General features: G+C 38.1%; 1 protein-coding gene across 1 annotated transcript; it reads right to left on the reverse strand.

The window, feature by feature from the left end:
- Positions 1-9,924: 9,924 nt before the first annotated feature.
- LOC103088523 (zinc finger protein 709-like) lies at positions 9,925-16,077 on the reverse strand (the record flags this gene model as incomplete). Its single annotated transcript, XM_082931459.1, is given in 6 exon segments — positions 9,925-10,274; positions 10,362-10,578; positions 10,581-10,878; positions 11,262-11,324; positions 12,247-12,377; positions 15,988-16,077. Coding segments are annotated over 6 exon segments (1,149 nt in total), but the record flags the coding sequence as incomplete, so codon positions are not given.
- Between the last annotated feature and the right edge of the window lie 850 nt (positions 16,078-16,927).

The following is a 16,927-nucleotide window of genomic DNA, read 5'->3' on the forward strand; positions in this document are numbered from 1 at the left end:
GGCAACCTTGTCTTGTTCCTGATCTTAGTGGAAATGCTTTCAGTTTTTCACCATTGTTCCTGATCTTAGTGGAAATGCTTTGTTTTTCACCATTGAGGACGATGTTGGCTGTGGGTTTGTCATATATGGCCTTTATTATGTTTAGGAAAGTTCCCTCTATGCCTACTTTCTGCAGGGTTTTTATCATAAATGGGTGTTGAATTTTGTCAAAAGCTTTCTCTGCATCTATTGAGATGATCATATGGTTTTTCTCCTTCAATTTGTTAATATGGTTAATCACATTGATTTGCACGTATTGAAGAATCCTTGCATTCCTGGAATAAACCCCACTTGATCATGATGTATGATCCTTTTAATGTGCTGTTGGATTCTGTTTGCTAGTATTTTGTTGAGAATTTTTGCATCTATGTTCATCAGTGATATTGGCCTGTAGTTTTCTTTCTTTGTGACATCCTTGTCTGGTTTTGGTATCAAGGTGATGGTGGCCTCGTAGAATGAGTTTGGGAGTGTTCCTCCCTCTGCTATATTTTGGAAGAGTTTGAGAAGGGTAAGTGTTAGCTCTTCTCTAAATGTTTGATAGAATTCACCTATGAAGCCATCTGATCCTGGGCTTTTGTTTGTTGGAAGATTTTTAATCATAGTTTCAATTTCAGTGCTTGTGATTGGTCTGTTCATATTCTCTGTTTCTTCCTGATCCAGTCTTGGCAGGTTGTGCATTTCTAAGAATTTGTCCATTTCTTGCAGGTTGTCCATTTTATCGGCATAGAGTTGCTTGTAGTAATCTCTTATGATCTTTTGTATTTCTGCAGTGTCAGTTGTTACTTCTCCTTTTTCATTTCTAATTCTATTGATTTTAGTCTTCTCCCTTTTTTTCTTGATGAGTCTGGCTAATGGTTTATCTATTTTGTTTATCTTTTCAAAGAACCAGCTTTTAGTTTTATTGATCTTTGCTATTCTTTCCTTCATTTCTTTTTCATTTATTTCTGATCTGATTTTTATGATTTCTTTCCTTCTGCTAGCTTTGGGTTTTTTTTGTTCTTCTTTCTCTAATTGCTTGAGGTGCAAGGTTAGGTTGTTTATTCGAGATGTTCCCTGCTTCTTTAGGTGGGCTTGTATTGCTATAAACTTCCGTCTTAGAACTGCTTTTGCTGCATCCCATAGGTTTTGGGTTGTGTCTCCATTGTCATTTGTTTCTTGTTATTTTTTTATTTCCTCTTTGATTTCTTCAGTGATCACTTCGTTATTAAGTAGTGTATTGTTTAGTCTCCATGTGTTTGTATTTTTTACAGATCTTTTCCTTAATTGATATCAAGTCTCATGGCGTTGTGTTCGGAAAAGATACTTGGTACAATTTCAATTTTCTAAAATTTACCAAGGCTTGATTTGTGACCAAAGATATGATCTATCCTGTAGAATGTTCCATGAGCACTTGAGAAAAATGTGTATTCTGTTGTTTTTGGATGGAGTGTCCTATGAATATCAATTAAGTCCATCTTGTTTAATGTATCATTTAAAGCTTCTGTTTCCTTATTTATCTTCATTTTGGATGATCTGTCCATTGGTGAAAGTGGGGTGTTAAAGTCCCCTACTATGAATGTGTTACTGTCAATTTCCCCTTTTATGGCTGTTAGTATTTGCCTTATGTATTGAGGTGCTCCTATGTTGGGTGCATAAATATTTACAATTGTTATATCTTCTTCTTGGATCGATCCCTTGATCATTATGTAGTGTCCTTCTTTGTCTCTTCTAATAGTCTCTATTTTAAAGTCTATTTTGTCTGATAGGAGGATTGCTACTCCAGCTTACTTTTGGTTTCCATTTGCATGGAATATCTTTTTCCATCCCCTCACTTTCCGTCTGTATGTGACTCTAGGTCTGAAGTGGGTCTCTTGTAGACAGCATATATATGGGTCTTGTTTTTGTATCCATTCAGCCAATCTGTGTCTTTTGGTGGGAGCATTTAGTCCATTTACATTTAAGGTAATTATCGATATGTATGTTCCTATTCCCATTTTCTAAATTGTTTTGGGTTCGTTATTATAGGACTTTTCCTTCTCTTGTGTTTTTGTCTAGAGAAGTTCCTTTAGCATTTGTTGTAAAGCTGGTTTGGTGGTGCTGAACTCTCTCAGCTTTTGCTTGTCTGTAAAGGTTTTAATTTCTCCATCAAATCTGAATGAGATCCTTGCTGGGTAGAGTAATCTTGGTTGCAGGTTTTTCTCCTTCATCACTTTCAGTATGTCCTGCCACTCCCTTCTGGCTTGTAGAGTTTCTGCTGAGAGATCAGCTGTTAACCTTATGGGGATTCCCTTGTGTGTTATTTGTTGTTTTTCCCTTGCTGCTTTTAATATGCTTTCTTTGTATTTAGTTTTTGACAGTTTGATTAATATGTGTCTTGGCGTATTTCTCCTTGAATTTATCCTGTATGGGACTCTCTGTGCTTCCTGGACTTGATTAACGATTTCCTTTCCCATATTAGGGAAGTTTTCAACTATAATCTCTTCAAATATTTTCTCAGTCCCTTTCTTTTTCTCTTCTTCTTCTGGAACCCCTATAATTCGAATGTTGGTGCGTTTAATGTTGTCCCAGAGGTCTCTGAGACTGTCCTCAGTTCTTTTCATTCTTTTTTCTTTATTCTGCTCTGCAGTAGTTATTTCCACTATTTTATCTTCCAGGTCACTTATCCGTTCTTCTGCCTCATTTATTCTGCTATCGATCCTATCTAGAGTACTTTTAATTTCATTTATTGTGTTGTTCATCATTGCTTGTTTCATCTTTATTTCTTCTAGGTCCTTGTTAACTGCTTCTTGCATTTTGTCCATTCTATTTCCAAGATTTTGGATCATCTTTACTATCATTATTCTGAACTCTTTTTCAGGTAGACTGCCTATTTCCTCTTCATTTGTTAGGTCTGGTGCATTTTTATCTTGCTCCTTCATCTGCTGTGTGTTTTTCTGTCTTCTCATTTTGCTTATCTTACTGTGTTTGGGGTCTCCTTTTTGCAGATTGCAGGTTCGTAGTTCCCATTGTTTTTGATGTCTGTCTCTAGTGGCTAAGGTTGGTTCAGTGGGTTGTGTAGGCTTCCTGGTGGAGGGGACTAGTGCCTGTGTTGTGGTGGATGAGGCTGGATCTTGTCTCTCTAGTGGGCAGGTCCACGTCTGGTGGTGTGTTTTGGGCTGTAGTGGACTTATTATGATTTTAGGCAGCCTCTCTGCTAATGGGTGGGGTTGTGTTCCTGTTTTGCTAGTTGTTTGGCATAGGTTGTCCAGCACTGTAGCTTGGTGGTCGTTGAGTGAAGCTGGGTGCTGGTGTTAAGATGGAGGTCTCTGGGAGATTTTCGCCATTTGATATTATGCGGAGGTGGGAGGTCTCTTGTTGACCAGTGTCCTGAAGTTGGCTCTCCCACCTCAGAGGCTGAGCCCTGACTCCTGGCTGGAGCACCAAGAGCCTTTCGTCCACACGGCTTTCGCGCCATCCTAGTCTCGAAGCTTCCGCCACTCTCCTTTGCTCTTTAATAAAACTCAGAGCTGTTACTTTTGTATCCTCCTACTCTATAATATGTGCTTTAAGTCTAAGCATATAGAAATGATACCTGTGAACAGTAAGATGGGATATGAGGCTTTGTGGGTCACTGAAAAAAAAAAAGCTTTCAACTAATTCTCTTATAGAAAGGCATTAAAAATTTCCACTATCTCCTTTCACATTAAATTAGGATATTACTCAAAATGATACCCTCTCTCTGTAGCTCACCTCAGTTACTCCTTGGATGATTGCCTTCTAAACATCCATAGCTCTTTTTGTTGTTTCCACCAGGAAATCACAGTAGACTTACATAAATATCACTCTACTCACAGTATATACTCAGGCTGGGCTAGAACGGTTCAGATGAACATAACCTTTTCTCAGACTCGGGGGAACTCCAGGGTTTAATAGAGTATATACTGTTTCAGTCAGTATACAAGCAAAATGAAAATGCCAAATATAAAACTTGAAATAGTTAAAGTGAATAGTTTCTTAAAGGATGTTAAACAAAAAGATGCTACAAATATCTGTGGCCAGATCAAAGGAAAGTCTCAAGTCCCAGAAACCTATGTCCAAACTCATGATCACATGTTGTGTACAGGGAACTGCAAAAATGAAGATGAACCATATCTACATCTTTACCTTTATGGGGAATCTTTATTGTTAATCAAAGAAAGCGGGACTTTCTACACTGCTGCCCTCTATTTACTTCCACACCCAAGCAGTTCCTGTAAGTTAATAGAAATGCAAGTAATCAATAATGACATCCTCACTCACTTGAGGCTCCTACCCTCATAAGAAAGATATACACACACTCCCAGCCTCTTTATTATCTGACATGTCATTATTTACTTTTCCTTCAAAGCTCTCATTTCCATCTTATAAACCAAAGCTTTATCATTTGTTAACTGTCTCCCTTTTCCCACAAAAATATGAGCACCAGGACTGTAAGAACTTGTTTCATGCCTCTATATCCAAATTCTAGAGTGCCTTATTTGTGCTAAACTGGGTATGTGTTGAATCTAGTGCCAGGCATGTTGAAATAGCATCAAGAGTATCGTCTCTGAGCAAGAAATGCTTAACTAGAACAGTGATCCTGTCTTTCTCTCTTGCTAGGTTTGTGTTCTCTCACAATTTACCTGAACATATAGGTATCAGCTGCTGAGTTATAAAGGAGATATTAAAAGGTATCGTATACTTTACTAAGAAGTGAATTTATATATTTTCACTGAGGTACTTTATGGTAAACACTATCCATCCAGTATACCACAGGAAGTATAGGAGTGTTTAGATAATGGGTAGGAAAGGTAAAAAGTAACACCAGGGGACTGGATGCTGGCCTTGTGTTCTTTTATCATGTTGAAGAGAAAAATGTCAAACATTTCCATCATCAGACAAAGCTGTTCAGTGATCACAAATGGATCAAGACAAAAATAAGGGTATTTTGTAACCATATCACTGAAAACGATGAGACAATTCCAAATTATAAAAATTACCAAGATTCTGCTCTTCTTAATAATATGACTGACTGTGGAGCTTCCTGTGAATTAGATTTAGCTTCACTACACTGTTTTTGTCTTCTAGAAAACATTGATTATGATTACCTGTGATAGAATTAAGTTCACCTTCTTGCAGCATCCAGTACATCTGGAAACATCTTGCTTCCCTGAAGAGTAATCAAATCACCTACCAAAAGCCAAATTGTAAATCCTTTTGAGCACCCTTACTGATAAATCCAGTCATTTAGGGTTTGTGGTCATTCTGAGTACTACAATTTATGACACCACTCTTGACTGCTGGTGTGATCCCAGTGGGTTCTGGCCACATGACGCTGACAAAACAAATGAGAAATTTGTTTCAAGACAAAAATCATAACTATGTAGAAAAAAAATAAAATTTACCCGAGGAAAGAAATACCGGAACATGTATACACAAGGGATTATTGAATGAGAATGTGTAGCAATTAACTTGACCAAATTACAAAGTTCACCTGAAAATTCATAGTCACAACAGAATATTTAAATATACGTGTTCAGGAAATGAAAAACACATTTATTAGTGTGCAAATTGTATGAAAACAATGAAAATATTTCTAAGAAACAACAGAAGATTTTGTTCAACAAAAATGTATTGTTTGTAATCACAATCAAACATAATTGAAAATGTACTGAGGAATTGTGTACAGCTATGAGCAACGGGAAGCACCCACAATCTGCCTGATATAAGGAAGGTGCCAATTCTCACTTGGAGGCGCTGGGCCAGGGCAGTCACTGAACAGTGCAGCAGAGGAACAAACTCCAATATGGTTCTTTTGGACTGTGCAACCATAGCTGTCATAGTGGAATCAGGAACACATGGTCACTATCAGTATTACCAGAATTAGGTGTTTACTACACAAATTAGACCTTATATGAATATGATCTAGAGAAGATGGACGTCCAAGCATCAGAGAGTACTCTGAACCATGAAAGTTAGAATTAGTTGCCTGGTGGACTCATGGAAACTTGCAGGAAAATCCAAAATATGATGGATCTTTGATGTGGAACTTGGGAAGATGTGTGGAAACCTACACGTCTGAGAAAATGGAAGTCAACCAGCTGATTGTGGTTTCCAGGATACTCTGGATTGGAGGGGTAAGAAATCAGGAAAACAGGCTAGAACAAGTGTCCTCAAAGTTCCTGCACATCTGTCTCCCTGCATGCTGCTGAAATCTGACTAATGCCTCCTGTACTTCTGAATTTCAAATCTCATGCAAGTGAGGCTACATGTGAATTCTCACATGGAACCATAAGAGAAATGGATTATAGAAAATGTCACATTACCCAGGTGACAAAACAAGGTAGGAAAGCCACCCCCAATTCTACATTTTATTGTTCAGTGACAGGTCTGTCTTAACAATTATTTTTTTTTAGTAGTTATTTGGCTGCATTGGGTCTTAGTTGCAGCATGTGGAATTTTTATTTTTAGTTGTAGCATGTGAACTCTTAGTTGCAGCATGTGGGATCTAGTTCCCTGACCAGGGATCGAACCTGGCCCCCTGGCATTGGGAGTGTGGAGTCTTGGCCACTGGATCACCAGGGAAGTCCCTCTTAACACATTATTGACAAGAGATGTATTAATATATCTTTTGTTACCTGAATGTTATTGACCAGAGATGTAGCAATACGTTTTTAGAGAGTGATACAATTAACATCACTGTGCAAAGTTGTTAGAGCTTAAAATTGATCAAGGTTCATTATATAACTTGTGATTGTCATTATCATTCACACTTTGCTCCATTAGGTTTTTGTTCCAACCTTGTTATTATAAACACAAGTTTATGGCCATACAATTTTCAAAAATGATGCATCGTGGAATTTTGAGTGAAGAAGAATTTTTTGGTGAATTTTATGCAGATACTTTCTCTGATTGTCCATGTGACGTATATACTAGTGTCTCAGGATATAGTTCTGATTCAGATGATGTGAATATTAGACCAATAAAAAGACAAAAAACCTTAGTGATTGATTCTGATACAGGAAATGAAAAGGAAACTCACAGTGCTGGAGAATGCTCCTTTGCTTCTACAGAAGAGTGGACTGAAGACAACATTTCATGAAAATCAGAAGACTTTACAGTGTGCCAGGTGCAAATAACCCACAAAGTGTTAGTGAAATAACAATATTTGGTAACAACTTTCTTGAGTTGGTTCCTTCTCAAACAAACTTATATCACCAACAGAATGAAAAATCATATAAAAAGTATGGTAAGGCTTTAAAATGGACTGATGTAACCAACAGTGACACAAAGAAGTTTCTTGGGTTAATACTTTCAATGGGACAAATAAGAAAGTCACACTGGAAAGAATATTGGTCGACTGATCCCTTAATTGAAACAGCTATCTATCTCTCGAAAGATTATGACGAGAAAAAGGTTCGAACAAATAGACATTTTTTCACTTTAATGATAACTTGGAAAACTCCACTTCCTGCAGAATTTCAAAAGTTAAACCTCTTTTGGATTATTTTCTATCAAAGTTTCAATCAATCTGTATACCCAAACAAGAGCTATCACTTGACGAGAGAATGATAAAGTGGAGAGGACAACTCAGATTCAAATCCTGGAAAACTTACAAAATATGGAATTTTGGTCAGGATTGTTAGCGAAAGTGAAACTGGGTATATATGCAACCTTGAGATTTACACAGGTGAAGTAAAGAAACTGCAAGAAACAATATTATCAGTCCTACAACCTTATCTTGGTTCATGGCACCATATTTACCAAGACAATTATTACAACAGTGTGTCCACATCTGAAATACTACTGAAAAATAAAAGTGTGTCCACATCTGAAATACTGTTGAAATATAAAACCAGAGTTTGTGGGACTATAAGAGAATCATGGTCTACCAAACCAATTAAAGGAGAAATCTGAAAATCTACAGAGGGGAGAAATAACATCCTTATGGAAGAGAGAAGTGATTCTTCTTATATGGAAAGACAGGAGGCTAGTCCGCAGGGTGACAACTATTCATGACGCCTCCATAGCATCTATAGGAAAGGAAGACAGGAGGACTGGCCATCAGATAACTAAGCCCACTTGTATATTAGAGTATAATAAATATATGAAAGGAGTTGATCTATCTGATCAGTATCTGGCAAACTTCAATATCCTCTGGAAAACGTGAAAATGGTATAAGAAAGTGGGTTTCCATATCAGTAACTGCGGTTTATTCAATGCATTTAAAATTTATTGTAGCCTTAATGAAATGACTTACCAGCAATTTTTGTTAGCAGTAGCTAGAGAATGGGTAACTGACTGTTCTGGTGAATGCAGTGGTAGTCCCGCACCTGGTCCTTCTTGTGACGTTTTTAAAAGAGTCCCCCACAAAGATCCACCTTGTCGACTATCAGGTAAAATAAACGAACATATTATAGAGGAAATAATACCCACAGGACCAAAAAAAAAAATGCTGCCAGAAAGTCTGCTCTTCCAGGGGAAAGCACGGTGAAACATGGTATGTTTGTAATAGATGTTCTGTTCCCCTGCACAGAGGTGTTTGCTATACTGCCTATCACACTCTAAAGAAATATTAGAATGCTTTAGTAAGACATGTAGAAAGTTTCAAATAAATACATTAAGTGCAAAAAAAGTTGTTATTTACTCAAATGTGGGTGTTTCAATATTCATTTACATAACAAATTGCCGGCCACAGGTGTTAGTTTCTGCAAAAATCCCCTGGTCAGTAATGTGTTAATGCAAACTCTTTATTATTCAAATCCTAGCCAGAAGGAATGACAAAGAGCAAAGGGCAAAACAGAAATAATTCACATGAGACTATATACACTGTGATATTTACAAATCTATGCCATCTTTTACTAGCAAGGAAAATGAAATAAGGCTCTTCTGGCCAAAACAAGAGTAGATTTTCTCATAAGAAGGATGGACTATATAATGGGTAAGGAATATCCAATACCTGGCACTACAGGAGGCCAGTAGGAAAATCCCAACAAATACCAAAATGTCATTTATCAATAGCCCCATACAAAATGATCAAAACATAAAAATTAAACCAACCTGCATATTAGGAATACATGTCAATTCAACCATGAATCAAACAGGCTCCACAATGAAAAGAGAAAAATGTTAATTGATTTAAGGGCAAAACAATACCTGTTAATCATTATGTAGTACTGCTTACAGAGTACTTACAGAATTATCTCACTTCAGTGTTCATTTTTGAACGTAAGTAGTAAGTATCCAGTCGAGAGATCCCCTTTAAGAATGAGGCACTGATAAAGACGATATAACTCTAAAAATTATTCTTTCATGTTATTTTTTTCTGGAACATTATACATGGATTAATTTGTGTCAGGCTTTCTCAGATTTCTTACACATATAGGGTTTCTTTCCAGTGGGAGTTTTCACATTTAAGAATGAAGGCCAACTGATGTTTTCCCCACATTGCTTACATTCAAGAAGTTTCCATTTAGTATGAGATCTTTCATGCCTTCAAAAGGAACTGGGTCGACTGAAGGCTTTCCTACCTTCTCTACATTTGTAGGGTTTCTCGCCAGTGTGTATTCTCATGTGCCCTTGAAAGGTAGTGCAATAAATGAGGGCTTTCCCACATTCTGTACATTCATAAGGTTTCTCTCCAGTGTGAGTTTTTTTATGTGTTCAAAAGGATGCATAACAACTGAAGGCTCTGCCACGTTGTTTACATTCATAGGGTTTCTCTCCTGGGTGAGTTCTTTGAACTATTCGAAATGAACTGGGAAGACTGAATGCTTTCCCACATTCCTTACACTTACAAGGTCCATCTCCAGTGTGTGTTACCATGTGTGTTTGAACACTTGAGGGAGAAATGAAGGCTTTCCCACATTCTTTACATTTATAGGGTTTCTCTCCAGTGTGCTTTCTCACGTGTCCTTGAAAGGTTGTGCAATAAATGAAGGTTTTCCCACATTCTGTACATTCATAGGGTTTCTCTCCAGTGTGAGTTCTTTCGTGTATTTGAAATGAAGTGGGCCAACTGAAAGTTTTACCACACTGTATACATTCATATGACTTTTCTCCAGTGTGAGTCCTTTCATGTGATTGAAACGAACTGGGACAAATGAAGCCTTTCCCACATTCCTTACATTTATAAGGTCCATCTCCAGTATGTGTTATCATGTGAGTACGAATGCTTGAAAGAGAAATGAAAGCTTTACCACATTCCTTACATTCATAGGGTTTCTCTCCAGTGTGAATTCTTTCATGTATTTGCAAACCTAGAGGAGAACTGAAGGTTTTCTCACATAGTTTACGTTCGTATTGTTTCTCTGCAGTGTGAATCCTTTCATGTCTTCAAAAGGAACTGGGACAACTGAGGGCTTTACCACACTGCTTACATTCATAGGGTTTTTCTCCAGTGTGATTTCTTTCATGTGCTCGAAATGAAGTGGAACAACTAAAGGCTTTCCCACATTCCTTCCATTTATAGGGTCCTTCTCCAGTGTGTGTTATCATGTGTCTTTGAAAGGTTGTGAACCATGTGAAGGCTTTCCCACATTCCTTACATTCATAGGATTTCTCTCGTGAGTCCTTTCATGTCTGTGAACAGATTTGCGGTAACTGAAGGCTTTCCCACATCCCTTGCATTTATATGGCTTCTCCTCATATTCATGATACTCATATGGTTTGTGTCCACTGTGAGATCTGATGTGCCTATTAAGGAATGAATGACGCATGAAGACTTTCCCACACACGTTACATTCACATGGTTTTACTCCAGAAAGTGTTTCCTGGTTCAGATTAAGATTTGGAATCTGGCTGACAATTTCTCCATCTTGATTACCTTCTTTGCTTTCACAGAGTTTTTCTACCATATGACTTCTGTAAAAAATGAGAAATTATTGATGATTTCTTTTAATAATTTCACATTTATTAGTAGGGTATTAGAATTACATTTTTATATTTTATAGCAAAAGTGAAGGTTTTTTGCCCTTTCTGAATTTTTTGAGAGTGATTTATACTGAAAGCTCTGTAAGAGGACTTGACATACCTATTATGAAAACAGTAATATTAATATATTGGGTTTCTTAATATTGTTTCCAAAAACACTGGACATCTATGTCACGTTTAAATAAATGTTTTTGGTGAAAAAAATTTATGGATAACTTTGAAGCTGGGGTTGTTTTATTTGCTTATTTTAAAAAGTTTATGACATACCAGGATTCTCATGTGGCACACTGCTATCTACTGTGTGTGTGACTCACCTTAGTTTTCTCCCTTGGGTTTTGTACCAATCTTCAATGTTATGATTGTCCCATTTTTTTTCCCTAAAATGCAGACCCAGAAAAATAATGCAAATTATTAGAAATTATAGAAAAATATTAGATTTTAGGTCCACAATGAGCTGTGACCATGCATAGTTTATTTACCAATGTACAGCAGTCCCCCCTTACCCACAGTTTTGCTTTCTGTGGTGTCAGTTACCTGTGGTCAGTTGCAGTCTGAAAATATTAATTTACACTGTGCACCCTTCCAAGTAATATGATGAAATCTTGCAATGTCCAAGTCTGTCCCATCCAGGATGTGAATCATGCCTTTGTTCAGTGTATCCATGCTGTATATGCTACCTGCCCATCAGTAACTTAGTACCCATCTCAGTTTTCAGATCACTGTGGTGGTACTGCAGTGCTTGTGTTCAAGTAGTCCTTATTTTAATTAACGATGGCCCCAAAGCGCAAGAATAGTGACGTTGGTAATTAGGATATGCCAAAGAAAAGTTATAAAGTGCTTCCTTTCAGTGAAAAGATGAAAGTTCTTGATTTAAGGAAAGAAAAAAATCATACACTGATGTTGCTAAGAGCTACAGGAAAAATGAATCTTCTATCATGAAATTGTAAGGAAGGAAAAAGAAATTGATCTTAGTTTTGCTGTCTCATCTCAAACTGCAAGTTATGGACACTTAACACGCATGTTAAGTTCGTGTCTATTTTACATGTTCTATTCTTAGTTATTGTTATCAATATCTTACCGTGCACCAAATTTCTAAATTAAACTTATTATCATAGGTATGTATGTATAGGATTCAGTACTATCTGCAGTTTCAGGCATCCACTGGTGGTCTTGGGATGTATCCCCTGCAGATAAGGGGGGACTACTGTATTACTTTTCCATATTCCACATCTTGGAACAGTGTTGATGGGCAAGAAATACTTGTTCTCTAACTGAAGAAGTGAAGGAATGTTGTCATGCTTACCTATTGAGGCCAGGTTCCTCAAGATTTCTTGCATCACATCTCTATAAAGTTTCTTCTGCAAAGGATTCAGTGAAGCCCACTCCTCCTGGGTGAAGTTCACAGCCACATCCTTGAAGGTCACTGAGTCCTAAAACATCCCAAATGTTTCCAGTAAGATGTGTGAGTCTGACAGAACTGGGAATTTATACTCAATTTACAGGAAGATTACATATGATTCTGTCACCTTCAAACATTTATTTTATGTCTTGGTCATCAGAAACTGACTGTATGTCCTTACTTACTTCTTCATGAATTTAACAGCATAATGAACACATGCAAATAATTTATTCATTTTCACTGTGATTACTTTAAATGTTATTGCTCTCTGATGTCAGGGTCTAGAGCACCTTGGAGAAATGAGAGAAATGCTACACAAATGAATCATTTTAAACACATCAATCTTTTGTGAGAAAAGCTCATCTCCTTTGTTATTACACACCATTTAACTCAGTACACTCCATAATGTATGAGGTCAAATCTGCAGGAGCTTTTAATGAATAAAACACAGTGAAGAACTGGAAACTTTTTCTTCTTTTCTCATCACCAAACATGAGAGTCCAGGAGGCCTGTGGAAATCCAACTTGTGACAAGGATCAGTTTGCCATACTGGCCTGAGAATTACTCCAGGTGATAAGAAATAGCCAGGTGCAACTGGCTAGATTAAAGTATTCTTGAAAATAAGTAGTACTTTTAGCTTGTGTAAAATTTATTGCAGACTCAGTTCCTCCATGCTCTCTCTGTCCCATTCATGGAGCTAGGAAGTTATTCAGAAGTTAAGGCTCAGACAACTTTGCATGATATGACATGCTAAAAAGACACAGCTACTTAGACCTCCACAAAACCCTATACACAATAAGCCTCAGGGCTGCTTCTCACTAGTTTTTAGCACACACAGGCACACATAATGAAATGATAAAGTACTAAAACATTTCTTTTTGGTCAAAGCCCTTGCTAAATAACCTTGAGGAACATGTTAAGAGCTGCATATTGCAAAGGAATTCACAACATTCCACAAAGGTCTGATGGTGAATCTGCCCATGATTATATAATACATAAAGAATTCACAGCGCTTTCCTCCAAACAATGTAAAACCTCCATTCTCTAATTTCAGGTGTAAGTTTCCTGGTCAGCCACTCCAGAGGCAATCCTCCCAACATCTCTCACTTCTGAACTCCCATATGGTGCACAGAAGCATAACAGCCCAGCCCCGAGTACAGGAATATGTAAGTTGATGACACCACACCCTGCCAATAGTGTACAAAGGGTTTATTACTTCCATAATTGAGGTCTCTGGGGAGTAAGGCAGGCCTCTCAAAAAGGCATGAAATGGCTTGAGAGTGCAAGGAAAAGTACATGGACTTATTTTTTTGTTGAGGTTGTGGGTGGACTGAAGAGAGAGTTCACATACAAGGGCAGGAGCAGGCATGAATTGAATCTCTTGTCACTGCCACAGGAAGGAAACTAAGGCTTTCCTAGCATCATGGATACATGTGGGTCACAAGAGGAGGAAGGAGGGATGAGGCTTCAAAGCTGTCAGCAGTCAAAAAACTGGAGTCAGAGACTTCTCTTTTCTTGTTCTTTGTATAAAGAACTTAGAAACCATCCTTCCTAACCTCACAAGAAGAAAAGCAAAGAACTGAAGACACAGAGCAAACCACTGTTTCCAAAATTGAAAAGACAGAAAGAAGCTATTTTGAAATAACTATTCTTAACAAGGCCTATCCTCAAAAGAGACTGTTTCACCAGGGCTTAATGCAAAGACAAAAAAGAATACAACATCTAAGAACTTTGGGACAATGACAGCAGGTGTAAAATACAGACAATGAGAATATCTGATAGAAAAGCAGAAAGGAACAAAAAAAATAAGTGAAGCAATCATCACTGAGATTTTCCTAACATTAGTGATAGACAGCAAACTGCAGATCCAGGAAGCTAAGAAAAACACAAAACATGAAAAACAAAAAAAGAACACCAAAAACTGCACTGCCAAGCACATCATTTTCAACTGGAGAAAAATCAAAGACAAAGGGAACATTCTGAAAGAAGCCAGAGGGAAAAAACAAACCTTAGTTTTACTTAAACAAGGATAAGAATTAAATCAGACCTCTTTTCAAAAACTATGCAAGCAAGAAATATCATATAACTGGAATCAAACTGTATTTATCCTTTGGAATCTGGGTTCTTTCACTTAGCAATAAATATATATATAAGATTTATCCATGTTGTTGCATATATTAATAGTTCATTACTTTTTATTGCTGAGTAGGATTGCATTGTACAGATGTACTATAATTTATTCATTCACCAAATGACATTTGAGTTGTTTCCAGGTTTTGGTGATTATGAATAAAGCTGCTGTAAACATTAACACACCAAAACCAAACAAAACAACAACAAAAAACCCCAACTATGCAAGCAAGAAGAGAGTGGAATGAAATATTTAAAGTGCAGAAGGTAAAAAACACCATCCTAAAACTCTGTGTCAAGCAAAATTATTCTTCAAAAGTGAGGGAGAATATTTTGTAATAACCTATATGTGAAAAGAATCTGGAAAATAATTATATATATATATAAAATAACTGAATATATATATAATAACTGAATAACTTTGCTGTATACCTGAAATGAACACACACTGTAAATCAACTATACTTCAATAAAAAATATTAAAAAGCAGATAAGCCTTTGTAATAAAAAAAAATCTCTAGGACTGCTGCATCTCAGGAAAAACAGTGATGGAGAAATACTTTCTGAGAAAAATTGAGGGACTCTAACATCAATACACCTGGCATTACAAGAAATAGTAAAAGAAATTCATTAGGAGGTACAGGCATACCTTGGAGACAGTGAGGGTTCAGTTCCAGACTACCACAACAAAGCAAATCACATGAATTTTTTGGTTTGGCAGTGCATGTAAAAATTATATTTATACTATTCTGTACTCTATTAAGTGTGCACTAGCATTATGTATAAAAATACAATGTACATACCTTAATTTAAAAATACTTTATTGCTAAAAAATGCTAACCATCAAAGATTACAGATCACAGACCACCATAACAAATGTAACAAAAATTTGAAATACTGTGAGAATTACCAAAATGTGACAGACACACAAAATGAGCAAATGCTATTGAAAAAAAGGTGCCAATAGATTTGCTTCACACAGCGTTACAACCAACCTTCAACTTGCAAAAAATGCATTATCTGTAAAGTGCAATAAAGTGAATCACAATAAAATAAGGTATGTCTGAAAATGATATAAACAGGTGGAACATTAGAAAAGAGGACCCTTTAAGAGCTGTTCTCAGTTCACTATAGCCTTGTTGGTCTCATGGACACAAGCCCCACTGGTTTTCAAAGCTAGATGTTTTGGGACTTCCCTGGTGGTCCAGTGGTTTTAAGATTCTGCCCTTCCACTGCAGGGGCCGTGGGTTCCATCCCTGATCAGGGAACTAGGATCCCACATGCTGTGTGGTTGTGCCCCCCACCCCTGAAAAGCTAGATGTTTGGGGGGCTTGTCTTCATGTGTGACTCTTAAAAGCTGGGGTGCCAAGTGTGGGATCTAAACCCTTTGCTCAAGGAGAAGCTTGGAGTTTTGAGTGCCTTCCTGAAGGTGGGGTGCCGTGTGTTGGGGGGTTGGTTGCCATGTGTGGGGGGGTTGGTTATGGTAAGATAGTGCCTCAGCTTCTACCCACTTTGATGTGGGTGTCCTCATTTGCTCTATGCATAGGGAATTGCCAGTTATGGGCAACGAGAGTTGAGTTGCTGTATGTTCCTATACGCATGACAACGTCTGTTGCTGCCCTGCCTGGATCACACCTGGGTTCTCCGGGCTGTCTCTGCATAGCTAGACTGAGTCCTCTCCCAGAGCCTGTCTGCCTGGGATTCCTGGGGTGCTGCCCTGTGTGTGCAAGGACAATGGTTGCTTCCAGCTGCCCCACCAAGATCACACCCAAGACCCTTGGTCTGTCTTTGTGTACAGACCGAGTCTTTTCCCAGGGCCCAGTTGGCCCAGATCTCCCACCAGGCTGTGGCGTGGAGTGTAGAGGGCCAGGGTGTTTGCCCAATTCAGACTGGGGAGTGGCGAGGCAGCAGCTGCCAGTGCCAGGCTCTCTCTGCGCTGATTGTTGACAAGCCAGCATGTGCATACTCCTTGCGAGTAGCATCTTGGCTTCTCCAGCCCTTCTGACTGTCCCAGTGGTTCTCCGAGCAGCCAAGAGGGCTAGTCTCCTCTCCACAGGACGCCAGGAGTGGGATGCACAGATTGTGGCTCCACCTGCTTGCTCCCCAAGGTGAGGGGCTGCCCGTGTGGACCTTCTCTTCCTTTCAGATCCCTCCCAAGGGCACAGATCCCAACCTAATGTCTTTTTTTCTGTCCTACCCAGTTACGTGGGGATCTTTCTTGCGGCTTTGGTTGTACAGAAGTTCTTCTGGGGACCTCCCTGGTAGTCCAGTGGTTAAGACTCTGCACTTCCACTGTAGGGGCGTGTGTTCAATTCCTGGTTGGGTAACTAAGATCCTGTAAGCTGTGCGGTGTGGGCCAAAAAAGAAAAAAAAAAAGTTCTTCTGCCAGGTTCCAGTTAATTTTCTGTGAGAACTGTAGAAGTATTTTTGATGTGTTGAAGGGGTAGGGGA

This window comes from Lipotes vexillifer, unplaced genomic scaffold, assembly GCF_000442215.2.
Source record: "Lipotes vexillifer unplaced genomic scaffold, Lipotes_vexillifer_v1.1 scaffold1699, whole genome shotgun sequence".
Taxonomy (NCBI): domain Eukaryota; kingdom Metazoa; phylum Chordata; class Mammalia; order Artiodactyla; family Lipotidae; genus Lipotes; species Lipotes vexillifer.